Source organism: Mesoplodon densirostris, chromosome 8, assembly GCF_025265405.1.
Source record: "Mesoplodon densirostris isolate mMesDen1 chromosome 8, mMesDen1 primary haplotype, whole genome shotgun sequence".
Lineage (NCBI taxonomy): Eukaryota > Metazoa > Chordata > Mammalia > Artiodactyla > Ziphiidae > Mesoplodon > Mesoplodon densirostris.
Window position 1 is genome coordinate 109,309,235 of NC_082668.1, and position 25,890 is coordinate 109,335,124.

Sequence of the window (25,890 nt, forward strand, 5' to 3'; positions counted from 1 at the left end):
TTGGGATGGGCCCTCACTAGCCTGTAAAGTGATGTCATCAGACCAGCCTCCAAGAGAAGGTCACTCTGGTCACCATCTCTGCAGCTAGAGGGGTGGCGTGGGGAGGGAGCGATGCTGATGGCGGAGCAGTGGCCCCCTTCTGGGGTGGGAGAGGTGGGCCGGATAGGGCCTGTGGGGGCCTCTCGGAGGTGACAGAGAGGGCCCACGTTTTGTTTTGGGCGGTGGCCACATGGGTGCATGTAACTGTGGAAACGCTTCAGACTGACCTGTGCATGTTATTTTATGTAAAGTAAAACAAAACCCCAAAACGTCGAAGCACCCCTTCCCTGGTGTCAGGGTGGGTGGGTGGGGCTTTGCTGAGCAGTGAGCAGGCGGCCCCGGCCCCGGAAGCGCCACTTCTCTCGCAGGTCAGGTCTGGTTATCACCCAGAGCCCTGTCTGTCACGTTGGCTCACACACCTGGTTAGATGAGGGGCTGGAAATAGGAACAGTAACTCACAAAAGAAACGTACACCTTCCCGTTGGACGGCATGGGATCGGAGTGCGCAGGTGCACCGGTAGGTGGCTGTTCAGTAGGAAACACCGCGGTGCTGCGTGGCCCCCGGTGCTCTGGATCCGGCAGATCTGTGGACGCCTGGAGGGTTGGCGGCCCGCCTCCCCGCGCAGTGTCCAGGGGCCGACGGTACGTGGTGGGCAGCGTCTCCCTGTCCGTCTTGACTGGCGGCGGCTACAGTGCCCGCCGCAGACGACTCTGCCCTGCCTCCAGCGCCCCCAGCTCAGCCCCGAGGGCCCTCGGGTCGCAGAGCCTCCCGTGCCCGCATCCTTTCTCCCTCCGCATCTCTGCCCTTGATCCCGGCTGTGTCTCCCGCTTCCTCTTTGGTGCCCTGCTGCGCTCCTCTTCCCGTCGCCGGCCGCTCCTCCGCTTCTCGCTCACCGCCGGCCTGTGTCCCTGCTCTCCCTCACCTGCACCCACTTGCTTCTTTCCGTGCATCCTCTATCCAGCCTTCACTGAAAGTATCTGACGTTGGAAATTTGAGTTTTAGATATTTTTATTTCCTGGATCATACTTTATGTTCAGCATCAATTTGAAAATAACTGAAGCTACTTTGGTTTTTTTATTTTTTATTTATTTATTTATTTTTAAAATTTGCAGTACACGGGCCTCTCACTGCTGTGGCCTCTCCCATTGCGGAGCACAGGCTCCGGACGCGCAGGCTCAGCGGCCATGGCTCACGGGCCCAGCCACTCCGCGGCATGTGGGATCTTCCCAGACCGGGGCACGAACCTGTGTCCCCTGCATCGGCAGGCGGACTCTCAACTACTGCGCCACCAGGGAAGCCCCTGCTACTTTGTATTTTTAAATTTTTTGGCCACTCTGTGGCATGCGGGCTCTTAGTTCCTGGACCGGGGACCAAACCTGCACCCCCTGCATTGGAAGCGTGGAGTCCTAACCACTGGGCCGCCAGGGAAGTCCCTAACTGAAGCTACTTTTTAAAAAGATTCTGAATTACCAGATAGACTATTTTGCCTTTTTGCCCCTTAACGTCTTGTCTCCACTTTGTTTTCTGTGGAAAACAGTCCCTTATGGGGGTCACTCCTTGAGGCTGTCACTGCTAACACGTGGCCCTTCGGTAGAGCAGGAGAGCCAGCTGGGCTGGTCGAGGCTCTTTCTTCCTCACTCGGGTGCCTGCACTGGCCTGACAGGTGATGTGAGCATCCCCGCCGGCCTCAGAGAGGCAGCGTGCCAGGGAGCACGAGGCCGGGCTCAGTGGGCGGCTGTCAGCCGTCCGGGGTGGCAGCGCCTGTAGCCAGTTTCCCACACTGAGCATCCGCGGAGTCCTTAGGAGTGTTTACCCGCACGTGTGCGCGTGTGTGCAGACACAGACACACAGGCCTCACCTCCCCACACCCGGGGGCTCCACGCCCGCTCCTCTGATGCTAAATAACCGACTTAATTATCCCTCCTTCCAGGGTGCGTGTGTATGTCGCGTGTGCTTGCGCTCCTGACTTTATTTTCATTTTCTCGTCAGTCTTTCCTGCTGGTCTCTGAACCTTGAGGGTCAGGACTACCCCTGTCTCCTCTCGATTGTCCCAGGACTGCCTTCCAGTGGCCTTAGGACTGAGGAGACTCCCCATGGCTGCTTGAGCGGTGTTCCCCTCTTAGCCATGGATGCCTCAGGCCGTGTGTGTGTGTCTGTGTGTGTATTGAGCCCAACAAACACTCCTGCCCCAGAGGCTGTGAGTCCTTTGATACTGGTCTGAGTGCAGAGTGACTCAGCTTCTCAGAGCGGGCGCCCATGCCCAGGCTTTGTGCGGCTCAGGATGCTTTTGGCCGCTGAAAGTAACTCAGAATCCAACTCAGAATCACCAGAGCAGTGGGGGAAATGTATCATCCCGCGTATGGGGGGGCGCGAGGTAGGGAGGCCACAGGGCCTGTTATCGGCTCAGCGATGTCCCCAGGACTGCGCGTCCCGCTCCACTGCTGCTGGGCTGCCCACCCCCTGGGCTTTGTCCTCCACAGCTCTGCTCGCGGGCCCTGCGTGGTACAGCCCAGCTGCACGCGTGTCCCGCGTGCCTGGCAGATGAAAGCCCGGTGCTCCTATGTGCCTCTCCTGTTTTCAGCTTTTCTAGATTGAAAGGTTCAAACGTAGGTAGAAGTGACATACAGCATCCCCTCGGGCCCGTCCTCTGGCCTCAGCAGTGGACCAGACGAGGCCAGTTTACTTTCATCTTTTTCCCTCCCCCACCCCATTGTTTGGAAGCAAAATGTAGATTATTTTGAAGGAAATCTTAGACATTGGTTCATTTAATTCTTAAATACTCTAAAGGGTAAGGGCTCTCCACCCCACCAAGCCCCCCACATAAACTTAACACCATTATCACCTCCTGTCCCTCAAGAATGCCTGATTCTCTCACGTCATTAAGTGCCCAGTCCACGTGCACGTTTCCCTGAGTGTCCCTGCGTTTACCCTCTTTCGCAGAGTGGACGGGCATCTTCCGGAAGCTTTGCTTAGGTTCCCTGTCGTATCTCGTTGTGAGAGCCGCATCCCGTGCTGCGGTGTTAGCCCGTTGTCAGGGAAGGGACCAGGGTTATGGGGTGGATTTACACTCGGGAGACTTTATCTCCCAAGCCGAGAACAGGGCCAGGGAGGACGGGGCCGGGGCATCCGAGACACCTGCTCGATGGGGAGCCCCTTTGTCAGATAAGGAGAACTCCAGTTCTGCCTGCAGACCTCTGACTTCATAGCTGCTCAGCTGGCCTAGGGCAGGCAGCGGTCGCCTCCGCAGGGCCTCCCCCCGCTGCCTGCCATCTGTTTTGCTGAGGAGTTTGATCCACATCTTCAGAGTCTAGAAGCATCTCGGGGTGTCTGAGGGGCCGGCACTGATCTCAGAGCTCTCTGCAGCTGGCCCTGCGCTGGCTGGCTGGCTGGGCTTAGGGGGGTAGGGGCAGGGGAAGGAAGACCCCGCAGAGGGTTTGACTGGCACCTGAGGAGTGGGCGGGTCTGAGACATCCTCTCTGTGGGCGGGTGGCTGTGGGGACAGGGTGGCTTTGGCCTCGAGTGGGTTTCCGGGTGCCCTCCCTGTCCCTGGGGGTGAATTTCCCCGTGGAGTTTCCACTGTGTAGGGAGCCCGTTCCTGGTGCCCACATTGGGGTGCAGCGTGGTGTAGTGAGGTGACCGTGGACCTCGGCAGGTGGCCAGCCCGCCAGGCTCCGCCCTCCTCTGTGTCACAGTCAGCAGTGGCCCGGTGAGCGAGGTCGTAGATTTGAAGGCCTCAGGCTCTCTAAAGCCTTCGGCCAGGGCCCGGCAGGTGGAGCTTACTGTACGGGGCCCTGGTCTTTTGCTGTCCTGGTGGCCTGAGCTCTTGGGGTCCTTTGCGTGGCGAGCCTGCAGGTGGGCAGAAGCGCGTGGGGCCCCCATGGCGGCCTGTGGGGGGGAGCACTGCATGGTCCCTTCAGCCTGAACCGGCTTGCTTTGAGGGGACGCCCCTTCTCAGTTGGGCTGCGATACTTTGTAGTGCCACAGACAATCCGTCTTCTGTGATTCTTGACTCAAGGGTCGTTTACACCCTCAGATGTTCCCTGGCCCTATAGCTTTCTAAGCCCGAGGAATAGCTATGTAAAGGCTAAGGTTACTGGTCTGAGAGATGTAGATAATACCAGTTCCACAGGCCACTGTGTTGAGTGCTTTATGCCTATAAACACGGGGCACAAACCTCTGGCCTGTGTCTGTGCACATACACGCGTCTGCAGGATGACTTCATTTCACGCGTGGAGTTTGGGTTTGCGAGTTGACCTTTGGGAGGTGCGTTTCTGAGTTTCCGCAGAAGAGTGGAGGTAGGGCAGAGCCGTACCTGTGCCCCACGGCTACATATTGGCGGCCGCCTGCCCGAGGCTGGGCATCCCCCTTCCCCCGCCAGCGGGTCCCGGGCCGTGGCCATTGCTTATCGTGCACCCACCCTGCTCCACGCATCATGTTACCTGCCTGGGCCGTGTAGCGCCCCCACTTTGGCGCGTAATAGGCAGTCAAACATTTGTTGAATTGAATCCATTTTTTTTCTTTCCATTATTATTATTATTTTTTTTTGCGGTATGCAGGCCTCTCACTGTTGTGGCCTCTCCCGTTGTGGAGCACAGGCTCCGGACGCGCAGGCTCAGCGGCCATGGCTCACGGGCCCAGCCGCTCCGCGGCACGTGGGATCTTCCCGGACCGGGGCACGAACCCGTGTCCCCTGCATCGGCAGGCGGACTCGCAACCACTGCGCCACCAGGGAAGCCCTCTTTCCATTATTTTTTTTTAATCTCAAAGCAGCCTTACACTTATGAAGGAGAAAACGGAGACTAAAAGAGTTTAAAACACAGCATTGTAAAGCAGCTTTACTCCAGTAAGGATGTATAAGTGAATGAATGGATGAAAGAGTTTAAAGGCTTTGTCCGAAGTTATGCAGCCTCTAAATGGCCAAGTAAGTCCTCAGGCCTACTTTGACTCTAAGGCTAGTAATTTTATTAATTGATTGGATGAATGAATGAAAGATTCTTTAAATTCTATAGGGCTTTACAATTTCAAAAGCTTCGCACATGATTTCATATAATCTCATAATAACCCCATTTCTCCTACCCCAATATTGCCCCTCCCCCCTTCCCTCTCCCCACTGGCAACCACTACTTTGTTCTCTATATATGGGAGTCTCGCTCTTTTTTGTTTTATTCACTAGTTTGTTGTGTTGTTTAGATTCCACATATAAGCGATATGTTACAGTGTTTGTCTTTCTCTGTCTGACTTATTTCACTTAGAAGGCTAGTCATTTCTCCACTAAGTCCCTTAAACTCTTCATAGCTCAGACTTTGTAAGTAGCAGACAGGGTATCGATTGCTCTTTAAAGGGGGTCCCCAGTGTGATCTGCTCTGACTCTGCGCAGACATCATCACTAGAAAGTAAGCAACGGCGATGCACTTGTCACTGATCCTCAAGACCAGGGCATTGACTGCTTTTGTAAGATGTGCATGTTTCAATATGGAAATGTTTCCTAACATCAGAAATTATTTCCTTTCCAAAATAAACTGGTAATCTCTGTTAGTCAGCTCAGGCTGCCGTAACAAAATACCATAGACTGGGAGGCTTAAACCACGGAAGTCTGTCTCTCGCGGTTCTGGAGGCGGGCAGTCCCGGAACAGGGTGTCGGCGGGCGTGGCCGCCCTCCACTGAGGGTTCTCGTCCTGGGTAGCAGACACATGGAGCTGCCTGGCGTCTCTCTTATAAAGACGCCCCTCCTGTTATTATCAGGACCCACTCTTAGGACCTCATTTTACCTTAACTACCTTCTCTACAGGCCTATCTCTAACTGCCATCATCAACATATGAATTGTTTCCGGGGCTGGTGGGTCACACACACAGTTTGGTGCATAGCATCAGGTTTTGGGTGAGAAGTAATAAGAACCTAGAATTTGCCTTTTTCTATCACAAGGGGGAAAATTGTGAAAATTACCTATCGTATAACGCTGTTACCTCAAAGGGTAACTTGGCAGTGTTCAGAGCTGTAAACTGTTTGTACCCCTGCTTCTTTCCTCTCTGTTTCTTTGATTTCATTGCTTGAGACCAAATCTGCAGTCGTGGTTGCTCTCTTGTCTTTGCTGGCTCTCCTCTCCTCGGCACCCCTGGGCACCCCACAGTCTGGCCTTGAGTCCATTGGATTTAAAAACTTTTTTTCTTCCCACCTTTGTATTGGCAAAATTTTAGACCTATAGAAAAATGGAAAGGGTAGTACAGTGAACACCCATATTTACCACTTAACTTTTGTCACATTTGTCTTATATCTCAACATGTATACACACATGTGTACACACACACACACACACACACACACACAAAGAAATAGACCTTTTTTCTTGAACCATTCGGAAGTATCTAGCACACGATCTTTTTACTCCTAGGTACTTCAGTGTGTGTCTGCTAACAACAGGGATATTTTTGTGTAATCACATGTTTTCACATCCAAGAAATTTAACATTGATACAACTGTAATGTTTGGTGTACACACAGCCCACATTCAAAGTTCCCTGTTCTGTTTTTTTTTAAGTCCATTCTGTCTCTCGAGCCTTCCATATCGCAACCTTTCTTTTCCTGTCTGTGTTTGGCCAGCCCGCTGCCTTGCTCTTCCCGAAGCGTATGCCTTGCTTCTCTGCTTTCATGCCTCTGCGCAGGCTGCTGACCTTGTTTGGAGCCTGTCTCATTCCGTCTTTCCCGGGTAAAATGCTGTGTTTCTAAATACATTTTACGTGGTTCCTTCCTCTTCCATAAACTGTTTCTTGGTATCCCCTGGTGTGCTGTCTTCCTTCCCTAAACCATGTGAGCTCTTTGTACTCTTTTGTATAACATTTATTACTTCCTGCCCTGTGTTAAATGTAGAATTTATGGACTTTTTTTCCCATCTCCCTTTTAGAGCTGTGAGCTTCTTGAACGCAGTCTCCATGTAGCCTCTACCATCCTTTTTTGTTGCTCCCTAAGTATTTGCTTATTTGACCTACATCCAGAATGCTTTACGTGGTGTTTTATTTTTAGAATAATTCACTTATTTGTAGTGTTTTCTATTTTGGAAGGGTGGTCTGGTTTCCAGACATCGTCTTAAAGGACGGAAAGAACTAAGGGGTGTGGACTGCAGCAGGTACCTAGGGGTGGGGTCTGAATTTTTTCCTCCTCTTTGGAACGGTGCCCACAACAGTCAAAGCTGTCACACACAGCTGTGTCTAGTCCCATGCCTCTTAAGGGTTGTGTTTAGAATCGCGCTGGTGAGTGGGTGATAAACTTGGGGTGTGGTATAGCCTGTTGTGTCCGCAGCAGGAAGTGCTGGGGAATGACACAGAGCAGCTGTAAGATCTCTTCTTTTACATCTAGGTTCGAGATGCAGCCATAAACAGCTTAGTGGAAATTTACAGACATGTAGGAGAACGTGTGAGGGCAGATCTCAGTAAGAAAGGATTGCCACAGTCCCGGTGAGTTCAGACTTTTTTCCTTTCTTCTGCTCTTTCCCCCTGTACTCCCTCTCAGTGAACATCTTGGTTTGCACTGCTTATTTTGTTGTGGTAATGTGACTGAAAGAATATATGGTGAGAGGATCGGTGGATGGAGATCTCACCCAGATCACGTGTCAGGGGCCCCCTTTCATTCCACTTGCTCAAAAGTCAGACTTTCTCACCCAGACGTCCAGGCATGTCCTCTGCCACATACCGATTTTAGAAGCATATTTAAAAGTGTTTGGTGTTGGAAGATTCAGCATTCTCTCGGTTCATACGGTTCTACATTTTGTATACGCACGACACCTAGTATAGTAGGGGCTTGGGAAATATTTGTTTGAATGAAGCCTTTCCAGGCTGAGTCTGGATAGAAATATATAAGTAATAATTCTGGAAAGCATCTTTGAAATGATAGCTTTCTGGTCAGGAATGCCAGGGTCAATGTCCAGGTCTCCAGTGCAAGGAGACCAGTGTCTTATCACATCCAGGACAACTTGAGTCCACAGATGTTTCTGTCGTAGTCAAAAATTTAAAAAATAATGAAAAGTCACTCATCTATGATTTTACCTACGACGGAGAAATCTTACACCAAATGAATTCTAAGCCTTTTGCCCCTCAGTTCCATTGTGGGAGAAAGTGATGTGAAAATCCTGGGAAGTTAGGCCTGGATGGGACTCACAGAGCAGCTTGTCTGGCCTGTCACTGTGTCCACGGGGACAGCAGAGTCCCGGTGGCAGGAAGTGGCTGGAGAGATCACCCAGCTAGCAAGTCAGGGCTCGGACTGAAGTCCTGTTCTTCATTGTCTCCACCTCGTTCCACAAAAGAGCTTACGGACTCTTGGGCATCTCGATGTGGGATGGAATGCTGAAATATACAGGAGCCGTCTGCCGTGATGCCCCTCAGCCAGGTGTGACGGAAGTGGGCCACTTAACTGCTCCAGGCAGTCGGGGTGCCTGGAGCACCTGGGGGGGGCACCTTTCTTTGTTGAGAGTCACATCTGACCCCAGTGTTGCTCTCACCATGGCCCCTGTAATTTTTCCTTTTTTTTTTTTTTTTTTAAGCACTACAAGACTTTATAATGATGCTGGAAATAGTCCATGCTAGCAGACAGTGTGATCCATGCGCCCTGGGTGGGGGGGGTCGGCAGGGAGTGTGGCCGAGACCCCCCGTTTATACCGAGCGCCTTTCCGTAGGACAGAGGCAGCAAAGGAGAATACAGCGGCTTCACGTGTGTTTTACACGAGGCAGTGTGTGAGAACAGGGGTTTTAATCCCAGTATTTCATGAACCTCAGCCTTCTGGTCTTTGAATAGATGGTGAGAACACGGAGGAGGGAGCCGCACTGCAAAGTACTGACCGGGCTGGTAGGGAAAGCTGGAGCGTGCAGATGAGCGGGAGAGCAGCGGCGGCTGTGGGCGTGGCTAGGTGGTGATGACGTCACCAGCGTTGTCGGGGAAGCAGCCGCTGGGCAGCGAGACCCTCCCCTGCTTCCGCACGGCACCACCGCGCCGAGTAGCTCACGGTGAGCCAGGCCACGACCGGCCCCGTCTTCCCCGTGGGATTCGGGGGTCGTGTCCGACGGTCGCTGTAGCAGCCGGCGACGGGGAGGTGACGTGCTGAAACTGAGATCTAGAGAGATGAGCACAGGAGGCAGCTCACTCTGCGGGCCTGCTTGCAGGGGCGGCCCGGGCTGCGGCCTGGGAGCTTGGATGTGGGGTCTTCCACCATTACCACAGAGTGGGCTGGGGGTGGGGGCGGTCTCTTGCTGCAGCCCGGCCTGGGCGTGGCTGCCCGCCTGCTTTCCTGCGGGGGTCTGGCGATTGCGGAGCCTTAGGCAGGGGGTGCCTGGGTGACCAGAGCCCGTAAACCCTGCCCTCAGACTCAGCGAGCTCTCCCAGTGGCCGGCGTTCCACCCGCGGCGTCACAGCTTGTGGCTGGGGAATTCAGTGTGTGACTCTAGTGGGAAGCTGGCTCGGGTTTCTGTGGCCTTCACCCCGCACGCCCTTTCTCTTTGCTGATTTTCCTTGTGCGCTTTTACCGTAATGATCACAAATGGGAGTGTGACTCTGTGCTGAGGCCTGTGAGTCCTCCTGGTGAATCATGAAACCTGGGGTAGTCTTGGGGACCCCTCCACGGAGATTGGTTCAGGTAAGGCCCTGCGCGAAGCTAGGGTTAGAACCTTCTCTTCCAGATTCCCAGTCACGTGGTTTCTTTCCCCCCATCAGCCCCCCACCCCCTTTTAAAAAGGAAATATTATATAAATATTAAAAAGAAGCTACAGAAGAGATAGAGCCTCTGTGAACAGGAATGAGAGTTTCCATTATCTCATGTTAGCTAAAATCCTTCCTGAAAATTCTGGGCCGAAAGGAGAGGGGGAGCCTAGGGAAATGGACCCACATCTTTTACAGCCATTATTGTAAAAATCTGGCAGACACACAGTGCTTGGAGAACTAGGCTGTTAGTTCTTTAAAAACTGTAGTGAAAGGATCGGAAACTTCATGTTTCTTTGTGTGTATGACAAGACAATCACGTGGGATCTCACACTGTGAGGGCCAGAGGCTCTGGCCCCACCTTAATTTGGTTGGGGACTGTGTCCAGATGGAACAAGACATGGAAAGAATCTCCTACCGTTGTTTGGGAAATTCAGTATCTGTTGTGTGTGGCTCCAAGTGGCTGACTGGAATACTTGAATATTCTAGAGTTCTTTTACGTCATTACAGGGTTTTTTTGTTACTTTGTGAGAGCATAGGGGTGTCTTCAGCTTGGCAAGATTCCATAGCACTAACAAAGCATCGTGGAATTTGCTTAATGTTTTCTAAAAGTTGCGTTTAGTCCTGCAATAAAAACGTTATCGTCTTCTGAGTTTGTTCATTAAGTGAGTGCTATATTTGAGAAGAAGGTTAATTGAATCTCTAGGAAATACGTGATGAAAAAGAATGCCTTCCTAATGTCAGCTACCTGACTTGGGGAATAAGAGTAATGATCTGATTTTGGCAGTAGTTTTCCTTGCCCATTTCACAGTTGGGAAGAGAGACTCGTACGCTCTCAGCTTCATTTTGGAGGAGCTGGAATCATGCTTTGGGGCCACATGTTCAGTAGTTATTGGAGTATTTCATCTGCTGGCTAAAGTCACATTCCTCCCGAGAAGGGAGTCGGAGACGTTCGGGCCAGTCTTCATTTTAGGAGGTGTCTCCCCTCCGTGGGGTGTCCGCACAGCTGAGCTGCGGACTTCATCAGCGTAGTATTTGGCCATTTTCCATTGTTTTACACGTATTGTTTTCACAGTTCACACACGTGATGTGTTCAGAAAACAAGTACTACAGGATTCACTTCTAGCTGTCTGTTATACGAGGCCATACGCTGTAGGATATTTGTGAGGTGTGCTTGGACCTGAGGAAAGCGTCAGTAGGTGCCCTGTCACTCGCTACCCAAGGCTTCGCTTCACAGACAGATGCTGTCAGCCTGCGTGCACGCTCACTGTCACCCCACTGTACGTGCCAGAACATATTTCCACTCCATATGGTGTATTTTAGTTTGCGAAGCTTTGGTAAAAAGATCACTGGTGTTAACTTTCTTCTAGAACCATCACCTGGGAACCAAGCTCCTGAAACAGCAGCAGCTTGAAATCTGATGATAGTTTAAGGTAGAACGGAAGATAGAACGGAAGCGTGTCAGTGGATGCGTTGTAACTATTTGTTAAACTTTTCCTTCCTGTGAATCTACAGTTTTGAATAGCTCTCATAATATTTGTTCATAAAAACTGTATAAACGTTCACTAGCCATTATTATCTCATGATTGTATTGTTAAGGGGAGAATTGAGGCTTTCTTAGTTTTAATTTGCTTGCTGAAGCTTTGGTGTTATAGGGAGGGCCCAGGGCAAAAGCAGATGAGAAATGTGCTCTGTAATACCCCCTCTCATTTTTAAATTTTGTTTTTTGTCATTCATACAGAGAGAGCTGACTAGGTTTACAAGATACATTGAAACAAGGCAGTTCCTTCTCTCTCCTGCCGTTTTTTCCTTAGAGGCAGACACCGTCAGCTGTTTGTACTGACCATGTTGTATCTGTTGTTCTGCCTCTAAATACTGTGCATGCGCTGCTGTTTCTTAGTTTTGTGTCAATCTAAGAATTTTACTTCCCATTACGAAGGGTGAACTTCAGCTCTCGTTCCTCACACCCTCCCTCAGGTGCGCTTACCGTCTCCTCGTCCACCAAATGGAATCCCATTTTCATTTTGATGAGGACGATATTTAGTTTATTATTCTCTGGCTGTGTAGGCTGTTCACAGCTCCCTGTTTATGTTTGGTGAACTGTGGTGACTTTACCGTCTCTCCCCACCCCCCGTGCACCCTGTTTCCCTGGGTTAGTGTCTCGCCTTCATCTGCATAGTTGTCTGCATGCTCCTCTTGCACCAGAGCCGTCTACCCACTGACGTACGAGTCAGGTCCGTCTCCTTGAGCCTGCCCTTGCAGTCCACAGCAGCCGCCTCCGCTGCCTCTCGCTTACGTTGTCATCCTCCGGGGACCGCACTGCACCTTTCTCTGCAGGCGCACCTGCTGTTTCTTGGAGACAACGTCCTGCTTGGTTTTGTCCTTCATCGTAGTGGTGCGTATCCTCCAGTAGCTTTCTGAGAAAAGATGTGGAGGAGGAACGTTTCTTGAGTCTGAGAATATTTTTATTCTATCTTGGTACTGATGGTTTGTCAGGGTTTAGAGATCTAGGTTGGAAGTCCTTTTTTTCCTCCAGAATGTTGAAGTTCATGCCCCCCGCTCCCCTGCTTGTGTCCCAGCTTTCAGTGTTTCTAGTGAGAACCCAAAGTCATTCTGATTATTGTATGTCGGTAACTTCGGTTCTCTTTGTCCTCACCGTTTGTCTGAAGCTTTATGATGATGGGTCTTATATGAGACTCTTTTCATGTCTTATTGTGTACTTGGAGGGCCTTTCAGGCTGGAACCCCATGCTGTCTAGATCTGGGCAAGTTTCTTTAAAAATATAATGACCGCTTGGACTAGTTGGTCTTCTGATTCTCTTATTTTTCTCTCCCATTTATAGCTTCACAGTTTTGCCCTGTGAGTAATGCTCCTGTGAAAATGGGTGCACAAATATCTGTCCCATCCCCTGCTTTCAGTTCTTCTGGGTGTAAGCTTTTTGAGGAACCACCATTTTGTCCTGCAGCTGCTGCACCATTCTGCATTCCTGTCTGCAGTACACATCCTGCCAACAATTGTTATCTCCTGTTTTGCTTTGTTTTGTTTTGGTAAATAGCCATCCTAATGAGTTTCTCATTGTGTTTTTGATCCTCATGGAATCTTTGTGGGACCTTTGTTGAAAATCAGCTGACCACTAATATAAAGGTTTCTTGGGAATTCCCTGGCGGTCCAGTGTTTCAGAGAGCCTAGGTTCAATACCTGCTCAGGGAACAAAAATCCCATAAGCCACGCGGGGTGGCCAAAAAAATTTCTTTCTGTAATCTCAGTTCTATTCCATTGGTCTGTATGCCTGTCCTTCTACTGGTAGCACACGGTCTTGGTTAATTTAACTTTGTAGTAACTTTCGAAATCCACGTTTGTTCTTTTAAAGATTGTTTTGGCTGTTCTGGGTGCCTTTCCTGTCCATGTGAATTTTATGATGTGTTTGTCAATTTCCGCAAAAAAAGGACAGCTGGGATTTTGGTAGGAACTGAATCTGTAATGAGTTTGGGGAATATTGCCATCTTAACACATTGCCTTCCTGTCCATGAACGTGGAATGTCTTTCCATTTTCAAAAGTCTTTAATTACTTTCAGCAATTGCTTAGTAGTGTCCAGTGGACAAGTCTTAAACTTCCTTTGTTAAATTAATTCCTATGTATTTTCTTTTGGTGCTATTGTAAGCAGAATTTTAAAATTTCAATTTCAGATGGTTCATTGTTAACGTAGGGAAATACAGTTGATTTTTTTGTATTGATCTTGAATCCTGCAACCTTGCTGAACTCCCTGGTTCTAATGGTTTTGCCGTGGACTTCTTAGGATTTTTAAATACAAGATATGTCGTCTGCCAGTAGAGAGAGTTTATTTCTTCCTTTCCAGTCTAGGTGCCTCTTATTCCTCTTTTTTTTTGCCTAAAAGCCCTGGCTGGAACTTCCAGTAAGATGTTGAATAGAAGTGCTGAGAGGGGACAGAATTGTCCTGTCCTGATCTTAGAAGAAAAGCTTTCAATCTCACACCATATTTTATAATGTTAGCTTTGCGTTTTTTTCTGTATGACTTTATGAGGTTGATAAAGTTTTATTCCTAGTTTCTTGAGTGTTTTTATCATGAAAGGATGTTGGATTTTTTCAAATACTTTTTCCACATCTACCGAGATGATTATGTAACTTTGTTTTTTATTCTATTGATATGTTGTATTATATTAATTGATTTTCAGATATTAAACCAACTCTGCATTCCTAGGACGAATCTCACTTGGTTATGGTGTACAACTCTTTTTATTTCTGCTGGATTCATAAGGAGTATTATCGGTCTGTACTTTTATTGTGATGACTTTTCTGGTTTTGTTGTTACTGTAATATTAGCCTCATAGAAAGCATTCCCTCCTCTTCTATTTTTTAGGGGTATATATATATATTTCTTTAATTAGTAGACTTTTTTTTTTTGCGGTACGCGGGCCTCTCACTGCTGTGGCCTCTCCCGTTGCGGAGCACAGGCTCCGGACGCGCAGGCTCAGCGGCCATGGCTCACGGGCCCAGCCGCTCCGCGGCATGTGGGATCCTCCCAGACCGGGGCACGAACCCGTGTCCCCTGCATCGGCAGGCGGACTCTCAACCACTGCGCCACCAGGGAAGCCCTAGTAGACTTATTTTTTAGAGCAGTTTTTGTTTTATAGAAAAACTGACTGGAAAGGACAAGCGAGTTCCCTTATTCTGTCCTCCCTGCCCACAGTTTCTCCCATTCTTGTCTCTATTTTGAAAGAGTTTGTGAAGGATTGGTGCTAATTCTTTTTTAAACATTTGTTAGAATTCACCAAAGGTGAAGCCATTTGGGCCTGGGCTTTGCTTTAAGGATGCGGTTTTGATTCCTGAATTCAATTTCTTCACTTGTTATAGGTCTATTCAGATTTTGTTTCTTCCTGTGTCAGTTTTGGTAGTTTGTGTCTGTCCAGGAATGTGTCCATTTTATCCAAGTTAACTAATTTTTCACATACTGTTGTTCATAGTGTTCTCTTGTGATCCTTTTTATTTTTGTAAGGGCAGTAGTAATGTGCATTCTTTCATATTTTTCTTTCAGTCATTTGAGTCTTCTTTCTTCTGATCTCTCTAGCTAAACGTTTCTCAAATTTGTTGATCAAAGAACTGACTTTTGGTTTGTTGATTTTCTCTATTGTTTCTCTCTTCCCTGTTTCATATATTTCTACTCTAATCTTTGTTATTTCCTTCCTTTTGCTTGATTTGCTTTGCTTTTTTTTTTTCTCTCAGTTTTTTAAGGTGAAGGTTAAGTTATTGATTTGAGATCTTTGTTTTAATATAGGCATTTGTTTGGCTGCATTTCATAAGTTTTGGTATGCTGTGCTTTCTTTTTTGAAGTGAAGTTGATGTACAACGTTACATAAGTTACAGGTGTACAAAACAGTGATTCACAATTTTTAAAGGTTATACACCATTTATAGTTATTATAAAATACTGGCTATATTTCCTTTGTTGTATGATATATCTTTATAGCTTATTTTATACCTAATAGTTTGTACCTCTTAATGCCCCTTTATTGCCCCTCTGCCTTTTCCTCTTCCCACTGATAACCACTAGTTTGTTCTCTATATCTGTGAGTCTGTTTGTTTGTTATATTCACTAGTTTTTTTTTTTTTTAGATTCCACATATAAGTGATATCATACAGCATTTGTCTTTCTCTGTCTGACTTATTTCACTTGGTATGTTGTACTTTCATTTTCATTCAGCTCAAAGTAGTATCTACTTTCCCTTTTATTTTCATCTTTGACCTATTAGGGCTGTTTTGTTAAATACCTACATTATTTGTAACTTTCGCATTTCTATTTGTTATTCATTTCTAATTTTATCCTATTGTGGTCACAGATCATAATTTCTGTGTTCTGTGGTTTTGGTTCTTTGAAGTTTATTGGGGCTTGTTTTATGGCCCAACGTGTGGTCTGTCCTGGAGAATGTTCCATGTGCACTTGAGAAGAATCTGTACTTGAAATGTGCAATACTGAAGTCTTCTGTTAATACGGATGGATTGCCTAGCTCTCTCTTCAGTTCTGTCACTTTTTGTTTCATGTATTTTGGGGCTCTGTTCTTAGGTGCCTATAATTATGTCTTTCTGATACCTTGATCCTTTTATCACTGTACAAATGTCCTTATTTGTCAGTGGTAGCAATGTTTGTCTTGAAGTCTATACTGTCTGATATTACTATAGACACCCTAGGTCTGTTTTGAACCCTGTTTGCATGGATTATCTTTTTACATCCTTTTACTTTCAACCTTTGTGTCTTTGTGTCTAAAATGAATCTCTCGTAGATAGCATGTAGTTGGGTCTTGTTTGTTTATTCAGCCTGAAAATCTTTGCCATTTAATTGAAGTGTTTAATCCATTCATATTTAATGTAGTACTGATAAGGTAGACTTTATTTCTGCTATTTTATTTTGCTCTTTGTGTTCTGTATGTCATGACTTTTTTGTTCCCCTATCCTTTCATTACTGCCTTATTTTGTAATAAATAGATATTTGCTAGTATGCCAGTTTAATCTTCTTGCTGTTTGTTTTATGGAATTATTAGTGTGTTTGTTCTGGGGATTTCAATTAACATCTTAAATTTAGCAGTCTAGTTTGAATTATTATTCTTAATTTTAGTATTAAAAACTTTACTCTTTGGGCTTCCCTGGTGGCGCAGTGGTAGAGAGCCCGCCTGCCGATGTAAGGGACACGGGTTCATGCCCCAGTCCGGGAGGATCCCACATGCCGCAGGGCGGCTGGGCCCGTGAGCCATGGCCGCTGAGCCCGCACGTCCGGAGCCTGTGCTCCGCAACGGGAGAGGCCACAGCAGTGAGAGGCCCGCATACCGCAAAAAGAAAAAAAAAACAAAAAAAAATCTTTACTCCTACATAGCCCCATTTTCTCCCCTCCTCTCTGTTGCTATTCTTGTTAGACAGATTACACCTTTGTACATTATAAGGTAGCCAACATACAGTTTTATAATTATTGCTTTATGCAGTGTCCTTTTAAGTCATGTAGGACCAGTGAAGAGTTAACAACAAAAAAATAACATTTGTACTATCGTTTATGTTTACCTGTGTTTTACATTTACCTTTGTAGTTTTTCATCACCTCTTGTGATGTGTGGGGGATTGGTTCCAGGACCCCCTGTGGATGCCAAAAATCCATGGATGCTTGAGTCTCTTATATAAAATGGTGTAGTATTTGCATATAACTTATCCTCTTGTATGCTTTAAATCATCTCTAGGTTACTTAAAATACCTAAACACAATATAAATCCTATGTAAATAGTTGCTGGCATGTGACAAATTCAAGTTTTCTTTTTTGGAGCTTTCTAAAATTAAAAAAAAAATCTTTTTGGTCCACGGCTGGTTGAATCTCCAGATGTGGAACCCCCGAATATGGAAGGCTGACTGAACTTTTACTGGTGTTCTTTATGTCTTCATGTGGATTTGAACTCTTGTACTGTGTTCTTTCATTTCAATTCAGAGTCTTATTTTATTTTTTGCTTATCAAGAAATGTCCTAAATTCTCCTTCATTCCCCCCACCCGCCATGCCCCGAGTCTGCACTTTATTATATTGGTAGTAGGACTTCATGTAAAGACTGAAGTGTCTTTGGTCCAGAGAGGATTCTCTGCTTCATTTTTGAAGGGTGGTTTTGTTGGATATAGAATTCTTGGTTGAGATTTTTAGTTTCAGGACTTTGAATATATTATCCCACAGCTGCCTGGCCTCCATTGTTTTTTGTTTTTTGGGTTTAACATCTTTATTGGAGTATAATTGCTTTACAATGGTGTGTTAGTTTCTGCTTTATAACAAAGTGAATCAGCTATGCATATACATAGATCCCCATATCTCCTCCCTCTTGTGTCGCCCTCCCACTCTCCCTATCCCACCCCTCTAGGTCATCACAAAGCACTGAGCTGATCTCCATGTGCTATGCGGCTGCTTCCCACTAGCTGTCTATTTTACATTTGCCTCCATGTTTTTAATGAAAAATCAGTTACTAATCTTATTGGGGAGCCCTTGTACGTGATGAATGGCTTGTCTATTGTTGTTTTCAAGGTGTTCTCTTTGTCTTTTCTTTTAATCCTTTGCTTATTATGTGTCTAGGTTAGGATCTCTAAGTTTATCCCATTGGGAGTTTGTTGAGCTTCATGAATTTAGAATGTTTTCGGTCATTATTTCTTCACATATTCTTTCTGTCCTTTTTCCTTTCCCCTCTCCTTCTGGGATTCCCATTAAGTGTATGTTGGTATAGTAAGAAGATAATCTCTGAGGCTCTGTTAATTAATTAATTGATTAATTAATTTATTTATTTATTTTTCCTGTTTATTTTTCTTCTGTTTCTCAGACATGATAGTGTCAATTGACTCATCTGCAAGTTTGCTGCTGCTTTTTCTCCCAAATCACTGAAATCACTGTTGAGCCTCTTCAATGAATTTTTATTTTTATTTTTTAAAAAATTTTATTTATTTATTTTTTGGCTGTGTTGGATCTTCGTTGCTGCGTGTGGGCTTTCTCTAGTTGCAACTAGCAGGGGCTACTCTGTTGCAGTGCGCAGGCTTCTCGTTGCGGTGGCTTCTCTTGTTGCAGAGCACGGGCTCTAGGCGCGCAGGCTTCAGTAGTTGTGGCACATGGGCTTCAGTACTTGTGGCTCGTGGGCTGTAGAGCGCAGGCTCAGTAGTTGTGGTGCATGGGCTTAGTTGCTCCGTGGCACGTGGGATCTTCCCGGACCAGGGCTCGAACCCGTGTCCCCTGCATTGGCAGGCATATTCTTAATCACTGCGCCACCAGGGAAGCCCTGAGTTTTTAATTTTAGTTGTTTATAAATGTTTAATTTCATTTCGAGAATTTCTGTATGATTCTCATGTTTTTTATCTCTTCATTGATATTGTCTATTTGGTGAGACCTTGGTTGTTATATTTTCTTTAGTTCTTTAGACATAATTTCCTTTATTTCTTTAAACATATTAATAATGGTTGATTTCAAGTATTCATCTAGTTAGTCCTTTAAGGATAGTTTCTGTGACTGATCTTTTCCCCCGTGGATGGGCCATGTTTACTTGTTTCTTTATGTGTCTCATAATTTTTTGTTGAAACTGATTAGTTAAAATTATGTGTTGTGGCAACTTTGGAAATCACATTCTTCACCCCTCCCCAGGCTTGCTGTTGTTGGTGTTTATTGTTTTTGTTGCTCATTGCTTGTTTAGTGACTTATCTGAACTAATGCTGTCAAGTCTGTATTTTTTGGTTGTGTGTGGTTACTATAGTCATCTGTGCTTGGTTAGGTTAGCGTTCAGCTGATGATTGAACAGCGGTTTCCTTCAGTGCCTTTGCTGAAGGCTCTGTATGTTGGGACGTGCTTTCAGTGTTCTGGCAGGCAGTTTATTTTTTTATTTTTTTGCATTTTTTTAAAATTAGTTTCTGCTTTATAACAAAGTGAATCAGTTATACATATACATCTGTTCCCATATCCCTTCCTTCTTGCGTCTCTGGCAGGCAGTTTATATATTCCTGCCTTTATGTCTCTTTACCGCCTGCTTGTGCAGAATCTCACAGTCAGCCAGAGGTGAGATGTTAGTGCCTTGGGTCATTCTCAGGCATGCACACAGCCTTGTCCATATATGTGATCTTCTAGATTCCCAGGAACGTGTCAGAGCTTTTCAAAGTTTCCTGAGAACATCTCATCCTCCAGTTTTTCCTTCTAAGTTTTTTGGTCAGTTTCTTTGCCCCGGCGGTTATTGCTGTGTTAAATAGTCATTGTGGATTCTTTTTGACTGTGGCCTCAGGGAAAAGGGTCTCACACTGAGCATGCTCTGAGTGAGGTGCGATAAAGACAAGCTCTGTGAATGGGGGCTCAGGGATATGCCAGGCAGGTCAGATAATGACAGTTCTCTGGGAATGGGGATTCTTAGGGGCTCCAGACTTGTTCAACTTTTTCTAGTGGTTGTGAGGCTGTTGGTTTTCAGCCTGAGTTGAGATGGAAATAGGGCACTTGCAGAGCAATGGAAAACTTACTGTTCTTACCAAGATTCAGCCTTTTTGCTTGAAGAATGCTCGGATTGTTGCAAGCCTTTGTTTAATTTCCAGTTTTGGAAAACTTGATTTTGCCAGATTTTGCTGATGTTTTCTTTCTTTGGAGGAACAAATTTTCAGAGGTCCTTACGGTGCCATTTTGAAGGGCTGCTCCCCGTGTGCTTTTTTTTTTTTTAAAGAATTGTGTTGCATTCTTTAAAAAAATATGTATGTATGTATGTATGTATGTATGTATTTATGGCTGCGTTGGGCTTCGTTTCTGTGCGAGGGCCTTCTCCAGCTGGGGCAAGCGGGGGCCACTCTTCGTCGCGGTGCGCGGGCCTCTCACTATTGCGGCCTCTCTTGTTGCGGAGCACAGGCTCCAGACGCACAGGATCAGCAGTTGTGGCTCACGGGCCTAGCCGCTCCGCGGCACGTGGGATCCTCCCAGACCAGGGCTCAAACCTGTGTCCCCCGCCCTGGCAGGCAGACTCTCAACCACTGTGCCACCAGGGAGGCCCCCTGTGTGCTTTTATAATTATAATATTTTCTCATCTCTTTGGAAATATAAATAATATATTAAAAACTGTTCGTAGTCTCTTCTCTAAATTGGGATTTGGGGGTATGTGTGTGTTCCTTTTGGTCTCTCTTTTTCATATTACAAGCTTTGCTCATATAGTTTATAATCCTTGGTACCTGCTCATATTTAAGAGTAGTGGACTGAAAAGCCAAATATAAACTCTGAGTGTAGAGCTGGAGCTTGTTTACTATGAGATTACTAGTATTTGCTTTTAGGAAGTTATTTTAAACTTACGTTATAAAATATTCTAGGAAGGCGTAATTGGATCTAAATCTTACAGTAAAAAAAACACCAGTTGCATTGAAGAGTTAACAATAAAATTTAAATTTAGAAAAATCAGAGGAAAATGGTATTGGGTTATTTATCTAACTAGTGAAGAAATTTATTTTATATCTGAGATCCAAAGATTTAAAATTTAAATTGTGCAAAAAAATTGGTGGCTTCAGAGGGCTAATCATTAATTATGTATTCAACGTCTTTGAACCTGTAAAACTCACCCTTTCAGACTTGTGCAAGTTGGTAGGTCCTGGGAGAGGCATTTTGTATTGCTGTGCTCAGGGCTAGGAGACAGAAGACATCCCCAAGGGAGGTTTTGTTGCTCTTGGACTGTCATAAAGCCAGGCTCCTGCGATCCGGAGGTGGTCATCTGGACAGGAGCCATTGTCTAGGCAGCTATTGAGGCAGGAGCTGGAAAGCAGCGGGGAAGCACGCCTGCCTGAAGTAATTCTGAATTACGGGGCAGGTGCCAACAACAGTAACCATCTTAGCCTTCCCATACCTCGTTGTTTGGGCCTACCGGTTGTGGGTCCTGTGGCCGCGGTGAGGAGACCCTACCTGCGAGCTACAGAGAACCTACAGGTGCTTCCACAGTTGCCATCGATAATGGTGAATGCTCTCCCAGGAACGGAGGAAATACTCGCCCCTCCTAGTGATTTCAGGGACAACCAGCTGGAGGTGCCCTTTGTCCCCGATGTGCAGCCTCGCAGACATGCTCACGTCAGAGGGTGTGGCTATGATGCAATAAAGTGGTAACTTGGAAAGGGCAGGCCCCGGCAACCTGTGTAGGGATACTATTTATGAGCTTGTTAAGCCAGTGGGGATCTTTGTTACTTACAAAAGGGCAGGTGATGGAAACATCATAAGAACTTGATTCTAAGGCATCTTTCCAGATTTTTAGTAACCACAGGAGTCGCAAGTGAGCAATAGTTTTACTCATCTGGTCCTGGGATGACAAATAGAATTTTAACTCAGTGCCGACTTTGATTCATTGGTCGTAGCTGCCTGGAGCGGTTTTGGGAAGGATTCTGAGGCTACATCTGGACTTAGATGGAAAGATGGGTTGAAAAGATCAATATCCACCGTGGGACGGGAAGCGGGAGGGGCCGTGTTATAAGGCTGGTTCATCCTCTTCACTTACCTCGTGTTTGCTTATGAGTATTTTTGGCTCCCTTGTTTCTTAGAACGTCACAGTCTAAGTAGAATAGAATGAAGCAGAGGTAAGTGGGCGCTCTAGAGGGTGGGGCCTTCCCACACTCAGCATCTAGCTAGCTCAGTCCTGGCTCAGCCAATGAACGAGTGCATGAGCTGAGACCAGAGTGTGTGAACTACCTAGTTTTCCGCCTTGCGCGCGGGGGCGGGACCAGGCACCAGCCTTCTCATTCGGTGATGTCACCCTCCTGCATGACGTGATGTGTGGTGTACACAGAATAGCAAAGATAATATAGGTTCCATTCCTACACCCAAGGGGCTTCCATCCTGGTTGGAAAGGAAATCAAACATGTTTGAAACAATTAGAGCTTGTGTGACAGGCTGGTTTGTAAGAAAGTGCTAACGTTTCTAGTCTAGTCCTGGAAATGGGTGGCGTAGGTTTCAATGCAAAAGTGCGTGACTTTGGAATCTCAGCCTTTAGGCTTATTCCAATATATCTGTGTTTCGCTCGGAAAGCCTCTTTTTTCTTGACTTTTCCTACAAGGTAAACCCCACCCCCAACGCCAATTTTCCTCTCATTTTTGGTGTCCCTAGGATGGAATATTTGGTGGTTAAGGAGTTTTGCTTCTTTTAAAATGTCATGGTGAAAATGATCCACTAATAGAAAATGCATGTCATGCAGATTTTTAAGCTAAAGATTATTCAGTCACAACATTTGCTTCTAGAGAAATTATTTACAGCACTTTTAAAATAAGCAAAAGTCACAGAAAAGCCTTTGTACTGTAATATCAATGCATTTTGAAAATCTTTGTCCTGAGTAATCAGCAGTCTGTGCTTAGACAGAAATAGGAGAAATAAACACTTTTCATGATGCGTACATTTTGTGTAGAGACGTCAGTCAGTTTAGTATAATGTCTGAGAGCCTGGCCTCTGGGTTCTTACTCTCAGGGCTGGCATCTCCACCCTGACCAAGTGTGTTACGTTAAGTAAGGGGGTTTTGATTTCCTCGTCTGTAATATGGGGGTACGGATAACCCCTTATACAGCTGTTACAAGAATCAAAGGAGATTTTTCAGGTAGAGCTTAGGTCGGTGCTTGGCTTGTAATAAGCAGGTGCTCACTCACTTTTGGCTATTGATAATGCTGTTAGCATAGCTACTGTTGTTAGATGGGTCTGTTATCAATGAGTGATACTCACCTTCAGTGTATACTATGATTGTAAATATGTTAATGTAACTGTAATATGCTTAATAGTTTGTGTAATATATATATATATTTTTTTTCATACAGGTTGAATGTAATTTTTACAAAATTTGATGAAGTCCAAAAATCTGGAAACATGATACAGTCTGCAAATGGTGAGTAGAAAAAGCAACCATTCTACTTTTGCTTCTTCACTTCCACTTTTAGCATAAGTATTACTTACACTATATACTATTTCTGAATAGCTGAATTTGATACCTTGATAGGAGTTTCTAGGTCTCAAGATTTAACCTCCATTTACCCACTTTCCCAAGCTCGAAACTATGGCGCTGTCATTGACTTTCTTTTATAACCTACACTGAATCCATCAGCTAATCCTGTTGCCTTTATTTTTAAAAATACATCTAGAATCCCAAAGATTCCCCGTGTAACTGCCCCTGTCCTCCTAGTACAAGCCATCACGGTGTTTTGCCTGCACTCCTGATTTTATTCTCTCCCCACACCTAAAGTCTGTTTTTCACTCAGCAGCCAGACTGATCCCTTTAGAATGTAGCGCAAGTAACATTAATCCCTTGTTCATCAGAATCCTCCAGAGGTTTCCCAGCGCAGTGACTCACGGTGCCCCACTGGGCCCTGCCTGACCTGCGGTAGCCCCTATTCTGCGGTCATCTTCCATTGTTCTTCCTGAAAGTTCTCTTGGCTCCAGCCTGTTGGCTTCCTTGCTGATTTTTAGCATGTTTCTCCTGCTTCAGGGCCTCTGTGCTTATGATTCCTTCTGCTTGAGGCACTTGTTCCCAGCTGTCTTTAGGGCCTCCTCCTTATTCCACCCAGAGCTCGGCTGCGGGCTCGCTTCATTACACAGGCGTCCAGAACAGCGCACCCAGTGTTGTAAGGGAACGCTCTCTGCCCTCACCTGGCGTGACTTTCCTTCTTAATGAATATTACTGCAGAACTGTTTTTTTGTTTATTCATGAGGGTAAGAACTTTGTTTTTTTCTCTTCTTTATCCTTAACGCTGTTTGGAAGTCATCAGAAAGTCCATTGCCAACAAGAAGTTTTCTAACGTTGGATACATCATTGTATCATAGCTGTTTCAGAATTGCTAGGGATCTGAGATCATAGTGTAGCCTTCAGATTTTGACTATCTTGAGGCTGTTAAAGAAGTTTAAGTGATTTCCCACAAAGGGACATAGTACTTGAGGGCAGAGCAGGAAACAGAATCCAGGTCTTTCAGCTCACACTCTAGTTGTGTACCCGTTGTTACCAGTACGGAATTTGTCTTTAAATAGCATGTTTCTTATAAAATGCTTTTTTAAAATTTCTTTTTCATACATTTGTAAAATCATTACAGTATTAAAAGAAAAAAGATTAATTATGATTCTGCTATCACCAGCAAATCAGTTTTCACTTATCTGTATTATCTTCTAATTAATTTTCCTATAACTGTATAATTTGTATGCAGTTTTAACCATGGCATAATTTCTGCATATTACCCTCTACTTTTATATATACTTTTCTATGTGCTTTCAACTGTATCATTGGTAGAGCTGAGACCAGTGATGGGGGGGTTGACAGTGTGCATGGGCAGAGCTGTCCAGCCAATTGCTAGACACGTGCTTTTATTTTGTATTTTAGTTTTTTGTTTTTGATTTTGTTTTGTTTTACGTTTATTATCTTTTTTTATTGGAGTGTAGTTGCTTTACAATGTTGTGTTAGTTTCTGCTGTACAACAAAGTGAATCAGCTATATGTATACATATATCCACTGTTTTTTTAGATTTCCTTCCCATTTAGGTCACCACAGGGCATTGAGTAGAGATCCCTGTGCTGTACAGCAGGTTCTCATTAATTATCTGTTTTATGCATAGTAGTGTATATATGTCAAGCCCAATCTCCCAATTCATCCCATCCCCCCACCCTTCCCCTCTTGGTATCCATAAGTTTGTTCTCTACATCTGTGTCTCTGTTTCTCCTTTGCAAATAGGTTCATCTGTACCATTTTTCTAGATTCCACATATAAACGATATACGATATTTGTTTTTCTCTTTCTGACTTACTTCACTCTGTTATGACAGTCTCTAGGTCTATCCACGTCCCTGCAAGTGGCACTGTTTCATTCCTTTTTATGGCTGAGAATATTCCATTGTATATGTTTATACCACATCTTTATCCATTCCTCTGTTGATGGGCATTTAGGTTGTTTCCACATCCTAGCTATTGTAAATAGTGCTGCAGTGAACACTGGGGTGCATGTATCTTTTCGAATTATGGTTTTCTCTGGATATATGCCCACAAGTGGGATTGCTGGGTCGTATGATAGCTCTATTTTTAGTTTTTTGAGGAACCTCCATACTGTTCTCCACAGTGGCTGCACCAATTTACATTCCCACCAACAGTGCAGGAGGGTTCCCTTTTCTCCACGCACTCTCCAGCATTTATTGTTTGTAAATTTTTTTTTTTTTTTTTGCCGTACATGGGCCTCTCACTGTTGTGGCCTCTCCCGTTGTGGAGCACAGGCTCCGGACGCGCAGGCTCAGCGGCCATGGCTCACGGGCCCAGCCGCTCCGTGGCATGTGGGATCTTCCCAGACCGGGGCACAAACCCGTGTCCCCCGCATCGGCAGGCGGACTCTCAACCACTGCGCCACCAGGGAAGTCCATTTGTAAATTTTTTGATGATGGCCATTCTGACCGCTGTGAGGTGATACCTCATTGTGCTTTTGATTTGCATTTCTCTAATAATTAGTGACGTTGAGCATCTTTTCATGTGTTTGTTGGCCATCTGTATGTCTTCTTGGGAGAGATGTCTATTTAGGTCTTTCACCCATTTTTTTCACTGGGTTATTTGTTTTTGTGGTATTGAGCTGCATGAGCTGTTTGTATATTTTGGAGATTAATCCCTTGTCAGTTGCTTCATTTGCAAATATTTTCTCCCATTCTGAGGGTTGTCTTTTCTT

At 45.6% G+C, this 25,890-nt stretch overlaps 1 protein-coding gene across 5 annotated transcripts in view; it reads left to right on the plus strand.

The window, feature by feature from the left end:
- CLASP1 (cytoplasmic linker associated protein 1) overlaps positions 1-25,890 on the plus strand; it is a 269,568-nt gene that overhangs the window by 95,081 nt on the left and 148,597 nt on the right. For all 5 annotated transcript variants that reach the window (XM_060106469.1, XM_060106471.1, XM_060106468.1 and 2 more), the window contains 2 exons: positions 7,391-7,488; positions 23,024-23,091. In XM_060106469.1, the coding sequence (XP_059962452.1) occupies positions 7,391-7,488; positions 23,024-23,091 (166 nt within the window). The remainder of the gene's footprint in view (positions 1-7,390; positions 7,489-23,023; positions 23,092-25,890) is intronic.